This window comes from Mandrillus leucophaeus, unplaced genomic scaffold (genome assembly GCF_000951045.1).
Source record: "Mandrillus leucophaeus isolate KB7577 unplaced genomic scaffold, Mleu.le_1.0 Scaffold118, whole genome shotgun sequence".
NCBI classification, from domain to species: Eukaryota; Metazoa; Chordata; class Mammalia; order Primates; family Cercopithecidae; genus Mandrillus; species Mandrillus leucophaeus.
In genome coordinates this window covers 251,889-261,547 of record NW_012100098.1, presented here as the reverse complement: position 1 = coordinate 261,547, position 9,659 = coordinate 251,889, and the positions used below count along the sequence as shown (strand labels likewise).

Genomic DNA, 9,659 nt, shown 5'->3' with positions numbered 1-9,659 from the left:
TTCACCTCCGCAGCGAGTTTCCTTACCTTCAGGCTGACGCAGAGAACGCGCACGTGTGGGCACTGCCAGTCGCGTTTCTGCCCGCCACCGAAGCACCCAGCAGTGGCCCTTGAGCTTTCCTCCACCCTAGTCTGGCTGCCTCTGTAAAGTGCGAACTTTTCGGGCCGGCCCATTGGGCACAAAAGCCCCAAAGGATCTCCGCCCCCTTTTTCCATTCCTGAGATGGCAAATCCAAGCAATTGCCCTTTTGGCAGAGTTCTTCCATAGGAGGCCCCAATTACTTTTGCTCCTGTTGGCTTCCCCTCCTTGCCCAGGAGACCAGTTCCTCCTATTGACCTAGAAAGAAAACTCTTCTTGACTCATGTCCTGGTTCTGAGCTTCACAAAGAGCGCCCAGCAAAAAAAAGTTCACGTCGCACGTTGTAATGGCCTGAAGATCTTGCATTTAGCAGCCCCCTTCGTCCTTTCTGGTTGTAGGTTTCTGGAACAGATCGTGAGCTTCATCGAGACAATTCAACTGGAAAACCAAGACTGGTAGACGCTCTTTTTCTTCAGACAATAGGCAGGAGCCAGGCAGAGTCCAAGGATTCTTGGAACACCTATCTTTTCTTTGGAGGACACTAAGTTCTATTTGAAGACAAAGTTCAATATGGCAACAGGACTGATGGGACACGAAGGAGTCGTTACCGTGGTTTGGTGACAGTTGTTCAAAACGACAGTGTCTTAAGGAAAGGTGGACCAAGGAACTCCTGAACTTTTGGGTTGCATTAAGTGAAAAATCAGCATGGCTCAGGTAAAAAAGCTCTAGAGTCCTCCTCCAAGATCACTGGGAAGCCTGTTGCAGTTTCACTCTTGAATGCTGCTCTAGTCAACATATTGACCAACCCCAGTGATCCAAGCTCTGTATTAAGCACCAGGGGGAGATCTAGAGGAAGGAAAGGAGACAGGCCACAGCCCCTGCCTTCAGGGAGCTTCCAGTCAAATGAAGGAGGTAGGCTATCCTGCATCACAGGCACTGATGGGACATTTGCAAAGCAACGTGTACTCAGTTTACTTTTGGTACATTAAGTGCTGAGGGGTGTAAGGGAGTGAATAGTATGGTGAATGCTTCATTTGTTTTTTTTCAACAGGAATTTATTGAGTTCCTGTTGCATGCAAGGCATTGTGCTGGGACTACAAAGATGAATAAGATTGTCCTTGTCCCCAGTGAGCTTCCAGGCTAGTTGGGGTCGGGAGAGGGATGGAAAGACATTTATTTTTATATTCACAATGCCTTGTATAGTGGCTAGGTAGTAGTAGAGACTCTGAATCTGTTGATTGAGGAATGTGCAGTAATAGGGGTATGTACATAGGAGAGAACAGTACTTCTGCTTGGATAGAAAAAGAAAATGAAGGTTGACAGATAGAAGGGCGTTTGGACAAAAGGAACAGCATGGGCAGGAGCTTAGAGTCATGGGAAAACGTGATGAGGTTCTGGGTACTGCAGGTAGTTTGGTAGTTATAGACTAAGGGATTTAAATGGGGATGGTTATGGAGGTAGCATTGACAGTGATAGGTGAGGAAGTTGTTCCCTGCAGTAAGCAGAGTGTAACGTAAAGCCCTTTTATGCCTTGCTAAGTTAAGCAGCGGAGTAGCATCAGAGCAGTGTATGTAGGAGGTCATTATCATTGTGGAGGTAGAGGATGGATTGGAGAGACAGAATGAGCAGATAGGCTGTTGTAGTCATCTGAGTAGAATAGCTGTGTGCACACATCTCCAGAGCTTCTCCCAAGCTTTCTTCTAGGGAACCTTCCCTACCAGTCTCACCAGGATGGCAGTCTGATTGTAGTATAATTGGCTTTCCTCCAGCTGCTTCTGAATGCACAGCTTCCTCCTTTCCATATAGAATAGGGGCCCATCAGTTTCTTCTTCCTTTGTCTTTTGCAACCCACTTCTCAGCATTGTATTCACTCTTCTGAGAAGGCTGCCTTCCACTAAGGACTCAGCTTTGTGCTGGACACTGCTAAGCATTTTACATCTTAGTTTACTTTTCATCAACCGTGTAAGGATAAGCATTATGACAGGCATTTTTCATGTAAGGAAACTAAGGCTTGCAAAGGTGAATAACTTGCCCGAGATTATACAGTGCAAACAGCTAAGCTAAGATTTTAACTCTGGATCTTTCACTCCAAAGTCCTAGAAGTTGGAGGGAGGGGTCCTAGAATATACTGATCATCCAAAAGGAATTTCTTCATAAATTTGGGCATTTGCTGACCAACAATTTCTTAAAAGTTTTTTTTCAGTAAAGTATTTTCTTTCATGCTGACTAACCGAAGTCAGCCTGAAGAATGTAGCAGTGGAATGAGGAAATGTACTTAAACATACCTTACTTAAGTAATTTTTTAAACTATATGTGGAGCAAGGAATGTGAAAAAATGTGATCATACATGCACACATATAAATGGCCTAAAAGGTCAAGAGAAATACTCAAGAAAACCTTCCAAGTGGTTTAATTTTTCTATCAGTTGCAATTGGTAATACTTAAAGAGTTTAAAATCTAAAGGGAGAAATAGCCTGTAATCCCAGGACTTTAGAAGGCTGAGGCTGGAGGATTGCTTAAGCTCAGGAGTTCCACACCAGCCTAGGCAACATGGTGAAACCCTGTCTCTATAAATGCAAAAAAAAAATAGCTGGGCGTGGTGGTGTTCTGAAGTCCCAGTTATGAGATAGAGGTAGAAGGATCGCTTAAGCCAGGGAGGTCAAGACTGCAGTGAGCCGAGATCGTGCCACTGCACCCCAGCCTGGGCAACAGAGTGGCACCCTGTCTCAACCAACAAACAAAAAATGAAACCAATAGAAAATACAGTTGGCACCAGTGAAGTCTGCCAATCGAAAGTGGGCTCTGAAGCTAATTTTTTTTTTTTTTTTTTTGGAGACAGAGGGAGTCTCGCTCTGTCGCCAGGCTGGAGTGCAGTGGCGTGATCTCAGCTCACTGCAGCCTCCGCCTCCCGGGTTCAAGCAATTATTCTGCCTCAGCCTCCCAAGTAGCTGGGACTGCAGGTGCGTGCCACCACATCTGGCTAATTCTTGTATTTTTAGTAGAGACGGGGTTTCACCTATTGTCCAGGCTTGTCTCGAACTCCTGACTTTGTGATCCGCCCACCTTGTTCTCCTGAAGTGCTGGGGTTATAGGTGTGAGCCACCATGCCTGGCCCAACTGAGGGCTGTTGAGAGAGGAAGGAGGAAGGTCCTGAAGGAATCTCCCATGTCAGTGGGTTAGCAAGATGGAACCTCATACCCACTCACAGTTAAGGCCTAGAAATACCTTCAAAGAAATATGTAGTCACACACACTGCCTAGTTCTGATGACAAAGGTGTCGGTAATACTTGATTATTTACTTGATCTGTATTTAAATGCTGAGAGATGACAAGTCATTCCTGGTGAGATGACTTAGGGAGGACTCTTGAAGGAAGCAAGGCTTTGGCAGTGAGGAGGGACATTCACTGGAGCGAAGCAGTGTGTAGCTGGGTGTAAAAGGTAGTTCTATAGAGAATGGCAGTCTATTTTTGCCCTGCCCTGCCCTGCCAGGTGACCTGACACCTCATCTCCTTTCAACTTAGGCAAGTCTCCTGGCTTGTGAAGGCCTAGCAGGTGTGAGTTTGGTTCCCACTGCAGCCAGCAAGAAGATGATGCTGAGCCAGATTGCCGGCAAGCAGGCCGAGAATGGCGAGCGGGCAGGTAGCCCTGATGTGCTGAGGTGCTCGAGTCAGGTACAGCGCTTGAGTCCATTGTGGCACCTGGGGATTGGGTGGCCCGAGCTCTCTGCCAGGAGATACCAAGCTCTGATTCCTTGATGCTTCTGCATAGGGAAGTGGGGCAAGGGGATCCAGCTGGGGAATGGATGAACATTGGTATTTCAGAAAGCTAAGGAAGGTCTTTTGTGTACCTTCAACTCTTTAAGACCAGGTGATTGGAGAAGAAATAGTTGTATACTTCCTCTAAGCTTTCGGGGCAGGTGGTTTACTCTCATTTATGAATTTTGTCTGAGAGCTGCATTGAGTCTCATCTCATCTTCTGAGATGGGCTGTGAGTTTAGATTTAATTTGTCTTCAAAGGGTCACCGAAAAGACAGTGATAAGTCCCGGAGCCGCAAAGATGATGACAGCTTGTCTGAGCCCTCTCATTCAAAAAAGACTGTTAAAAAGGCAGGTAATGGGGTGGCCCCCCAACTCATACAGTTTGGTAATGGGGTAATATTCCTCCTCCTTCCCTCTACCATGTAACCTGGAGCTTTCTCTGGATGCTTTGATCTCTGATAGCCAGTGAGTGAGTCACCCAGATTTCATCTAGAGACTACCTTGGTAGTTGATCTCTAGCCTTGCTGAAACAGTAGAGTACAGGTTGGGGAGCATGAGATCCCAGATCCCGTGGCATGGGGGCAGGCAGGCTCCAGCTCAAGTCATACTGAGACTGCTGGGTTTGACAGGATAGACAGCTTACCCACTCCACCTCCTTCCCCAAAGGGTCTCTTACCTCCATGGAGTACAGGAGATGGCAGCACCTTTAGACAGCATCAGAGAGGTTCCTTTCTTCAGCAGCTGGAAGTGGACCCAGAGTAGAACAGTCTCTCCAGGAAGAGGGCAGTGGTGGCCTCATGACATGCCTGATTATTGCCCCCAGGTGGTGGTAGTGGAACAAAATGGTTCTTTTCAAGTAAAGATTCCCAAAAATTTTGTTTGTGAACACTGCTTTGGAGCCTTTCGGAGCAGTTACCACCTAAAGAGGCACATCCTTATTCACACTGGTAAGTGTCTTGCTTATATTCAAAAGAGGGAGAATAGTCTATCGCTTGTATTCCATGTCTGTTTGTGGCTCTAGTTGGGTTTATTTTAATGGGTATTAGAAATGAAGGAAGAAGATAAGTCAGTGAAGCAGAGAGATTGCATGGCTTTGTATCTGTTGTCACTGAGACCAGCACCTTTGGGGACCCCTCCCCATTTATGATCACTTAGGTGTCTACATATTACTAATAGCTAAAGTTTCTGAGAAAATAACTGGAATGAGGTCCCTACCATACATACCTCCCCACATTCACTTCTCTCTCCACTTGGGCCAGGTGAGAAGCCATTTGAGTGCGATATATGTGATATGCGTTTCATCCAGAAGTACCACCTGGAACGCCACAAGCGTGTGCACAGTGGTGAAAAGCCTTACCAGTGTGAACGGTGTCATCAGGTAAGGCTCATCCCTGCTGCAATCCCCCACACACTTTTCCTTCCCCAAGAATCAGGGCCACCCTCCCCTCCTGCCTGACAAAAGAGCCACCAGCATTGCTCGCCATATAATAGTTGGCACATCAGGGTGAGGTGCATCTGTCTGGCCTTATGCAGCTGATCATGGGGAGGAGCAGTTAGAACATTGTAATAATAATAATAATAATAATAATAGCATTTCATGATCACTTACTCTGTGCCAGGCACTATGAGAGCATACTTTACACAGATGATTTTATTTAATCTTCACATTGACTCCCTAAGGTAGCTGTATTGTCCTTATTTCACATATGGGAAAATTGAGATTCAGAGAAGTTAAGTTTCCCAAGGACACAGCAGATCACGAACAGAGCTGGGATTCAGTCCAACTTCAGAGCTCATGCACTTTGGAGGAAGAGATACAATCTTTGCCCTGGGGGTCAGTATCTGATCTGATGAGAATGTAAGAGCTGGGGCCAAAACAAGACAAGAACAAGAGATGAGAAATGATAATAGCTAACACTTCCTGGATGCATTGCTAGGTCCCAAGCTTTGCTCCGCACTCTTACATTGAATCTTCAGACACTAGAATTAAAGCTCTATGAGGGCAGAGACTTCGTTCCTCTGGTTCTCTACTCTGTATCTGCCTTGAGATAGATACTCAATAAATCTTTGATGACTAAAGCAGCTGTGCTGTGAGTAGGTACTTTTAGCCTCGCTTTACAGTTTTGTAGATGAGTGTACAGATTCTGGGCTGTTAGGTAACTTGCCCAAGGTCACACAGCTGCTGAGCGATAGAGCCAAGATTCAGCCCCAGGCGCTCTGGCCCGAGAGCTTGCATTCTCCACCACCGTGTGCTCTTGCTGTCTGCGCGCATGCTGAGGGGATGGAGAATGTGGTATCTGCCTCCTGTGAGAGGAATGAGGTAGCCAACAGGTAGCTGAGTTTCCCCCTCAGGCACTTAACCCTCCCTTTCTTCTCAGTGTTTTTCTCGGACAGATCGATTACTCAGACACAAACGGATGTGCCAAGGGTGCCAGTCCAAGACTTCCGACGGGCAGTTTTCTCTATAGGCGCAAGGGGCCCCCGGGTGGTGGGAGTGATCAGAAGAACCTGCCGAAGAGCACACCCCCTCTGGTCTGATGGTCCCACCAACGCCCCATGTGAACCTGTCCCACTCCTGGAGGAGTGGACCCAGGAGACCAGAAGAATGCATCAGGGGACAGTGGCCCCAGAACCTCAGCTCTGTAAATAATCTGAGACTATGAGTATCTCGGGGAAGTTCTTACAGCATTCCTGGGTAGGAGATCTAGTCCCTGGACCCTTGGCTGAGGTCATAGGTGGGGACTCAAGGTACAGGACCAAGACTGAAGTGTGGCTCCCACAACCTTGGACTCCAGCTGGCAGCTGAAATGGAAAAGATTGGGGAAGGGGATTTGTTTGTTCTGTTCTTGTTTTTGTTTATCCAAAAGCAACTTCAGCAGGTACACTGTGGACACAGGTAATCCAGAGTTATAAGCGTCCTGGTCCAGCTCTCCCCAAAAATTGGGTTTTTAGTTGTAGCAGCTCCTCAGTGTTTCACAGTCCTGCACTTCACCTCCTTTTTGAGGAAGAATAAGATCAGGAATGGCAGCTGAGCTTACTTTGGCTTCCTTATACACTGTAGGGATAAAAGGAAAAACGGGGTGGAGCAGACGAGGACTGGATCCAAAAAGTGGATGGCACCTCTTCCTTCCTCAAGGGAAAAGGAAGAGTTGTGCCTGTGGGTGTTGTCATGGCCCATGTCACATTGGCACCTGATGGCATCAGCTCAAGTGCCTTTAGGAGGAAACTTGGGTGAGAGTGGCCCGTGAAGCCCTTTTCTTCTTTTCTTGGGGAGTCGGTCTTGGAGATGGTTTGTGGCTACCTCGCTGCCATTGACTCCTAAAGTGAGACATGTGTTGAGCAAGGAGTCATGGATGTCAAAGTGGGTTCTCTCTCCTTGTGCCCTCTTAGGAACAACCCAAGACTGGTCCCAAGTTGGCTAACAGCTGCTCAAGAAACAAAGGAATCTGGGGTCTTCTGACATGCCTGTTGAGCAGTAGGAGCTGTTCTCCCTCCCCAAGTCCTATCACTGTATTCAGGTAGAGGAGGTTGGGAGGGGTCTGTCGTTTGGTCCCAAAAAAACAAGATCTCAGCTTCCTTCCTAATGGCCATCCCTACCCAACAGAGTGTGGGGGATGGGGGTGGGGGTGCTGCAGAGAAAAGACTAAAGAAGAAACCTAATGTAGGTTCCATTCTTAACCATATTCTTTGCTCCTCTCTGCTCCAATACCACCACCTTGTCCACTCCCAAAAAAGTAATCAGGGGTGTGTGTGTGGATGTGTGTGTGTGAGATATGAGTGCATGTATTTGTATGCTTGCAAGAGATGGCATAGTAATGAGCCAAACACTTCTCTGGCCCTCACCTTCGGGGAGGATGAGTGGAAAATAGCCTCCTCTTGCCCAAACATGAAGGGTGCTTGAGGTCTCAGCAGGAGCTGAAGAACACAATTTAGGGGACAGAAGGGCTTTTGTTTTGGAGGGGTTTTTTTTGTTTGTTTTTTTGGTTTTTTTTAGATTAAATTCAACAGCCTAGTGGTTAGGGTGTTTCTAACCCAAGCCAGGGCTTGTGAACATGAATTTTCTAAGGTGAAATAAACCTTTTCTTTCTGCTAAAGAAAGAATCCTTATGGGAAGTTCTGGGGTTTGGTTGACCCCCACTGTAACCTGACCTGCCCTGTGGCGGGTAAGGGAACTATCTTAGTAATCATGGAGACTGGGTGAACCTGAGTACCAAGCTAGTAGGGTCTTTTTTTCCCAGAAAACGTAAAGAATGGGATGATTCCTGGCTGTTACCTATTCTGGAGGGGTGGGGTTGGGGAGAGGGTTGTCCATACCTCTGTGGTATGAGTATTTCACGGAAAAAGCAGGCATGGCACCCATTCGATTTTCCCTGACAGCATCTGAGATCCTTTCGGGGAGACGCTGAGGAGTGTGTGCTGCCGTGTACTCATTGCTTTATGCTGACACTCCCATTTGATGTGGTCCAGAACTTAGACCTCAGTCCTTGGATCAGCCCTGTGGTCCCTGCAAGCAGGGGCATCTTTCTGCATGTGAGCCAGCCCCCTTCCTGTTCAAGGGTTCTGCTGGAGCTGGGGTTTTCGTCCTTCTCTTCTGGGATGATTCACCCCACATCTTCCAGCACCCTGTAAACCATTTTAAAATGTTTAGAAAACTATCCTCCCAAAAATGCATTTGAAAATGAGAGGCCTTTCTCCCTGCCACTTACAGCTAATCTGGGATAGGGGTGTATGTGGAGAGACTCACATGAGTGACCTATGCCCCTATGTGTACTAATGTGTGTACTGGGTCAGAAGGTGCCCTGGGTTCCCACAGACCTTGGTTTCCTGCCTGGATGGGTGGGAGCGAGGGAACTTCAGAGAATATGTGCGAACAGCCATAGCAGAGCCACCCCTGCCAGGGACCCAGTGAGGAAAACTCAGGAGCAGGTGGTTGGTTCAGTTCCCACGCCGATATCTGGGGTAATGGATGTGTGAGAAGAGAGAAGCAAAGCAGTGAAAGGAGTTATTCCACATCCAGAGGGCCCGGGAGTCCCACAGATACCCCAGGGAAGCCACTGACTCAGACCGCTGCAGAGGCTCCTGGGCCCAATGCCTCACCCCTGCTGGCCAGCATGGGGCCTAGCACTGGAAGATGCCTCAGGTGTGTTTGGAGTAGGGGAGACGGAAATAGGGCAGGCTCTCAGAGACCAGGACGGAGAGTCAGGGAACCTGGGAAAGAGTAGTGCCAGTTCCAGGTAGGCTGCTGCACCAGGCCCTACCAGCCCAGGCTGTAAAGAGTCTGCTTTGCCCCAAGTCTTTTCCGTCCACCCCCAACAGCCTCGTCATCACTTAGCTACTGATCGCGCCCATGGCTTGACATTGGAGGGTTACATTAGTGGAGTCTGCCACAGCTTCTAACCCTCTCCCCAGATGCCCTTTGCCTCTGCTGTGGCCCTGGGGTTTTATCAACTGTCCCCTTCCTATCCTCCTCTCCACCTTCTTTTTTTTTTTTTTAAATAATATACTTATTTTGCTATGGGGGAGGGGAATATCAAATGGACAAGATCACTTTTAAATGGTAGTTTTTATAAGATGTTATAAACTTGTATCTTTTTACCATTAAAGTGCAGTGTATGTTCCTTCGTGATATATTTAGGATATTTAAATAAAAGGAAAATGGGGCTTTTCTACTATCTCCTCTTTGGGGAAGCTTTTTCATACTGGTTTTAGTTGTTTTCCTTCCTTTTTTCTCCCTGTATAATCACCCCACAACTTCCAGCACCCTATAAGCCATTTTAAAACCCCTTCTCCACAGAGGAGCAAACAAGTAGGAGCAAAAACAGG

General features: G+C 47.3%; 1 protein-coding gene across 1 annotated transcript in view; it reads left to right on the top strand.

Annotated features, from left to right (window-relative positions):
• ZNF740 (zinc finger protein 740) overlaps positions 1-7,930 on the top strand; it is a 12,445-nt gene extending 4,515 nt beyond the window's left edge. Inside the window, exons 2-7 of the mRNA XM_012001767.1 lie at positions 477-792; positions 3,600-3,749; positions 4,095-4,184; positions 4,660-4,783; positions 5,096-5,214; positions 6,215-7,930. Coding sequence (XP_011857157.1) covers positions 784-792; positions 3,600-3,749; positions 4,095-4,184; positions 4,660-4,783; positions 5,096-5,214; positions 6,215-6,304 — 582 coding nt within the window. The 5' untranslated portion in view covers positions 477-783 and the 3' untranslated portion in view covers positions 6,305-7,930. The remainder of the gene's footprint in view (positions 1-476; positions 793-3,599; positions 3,750-4,094; positions 4,185-4,659; positions 4,784-5,095; positions 5,215-6,214) is intronic.
• Positions 7,931-9,659: the final 1,729 nt, after the last annotated feature.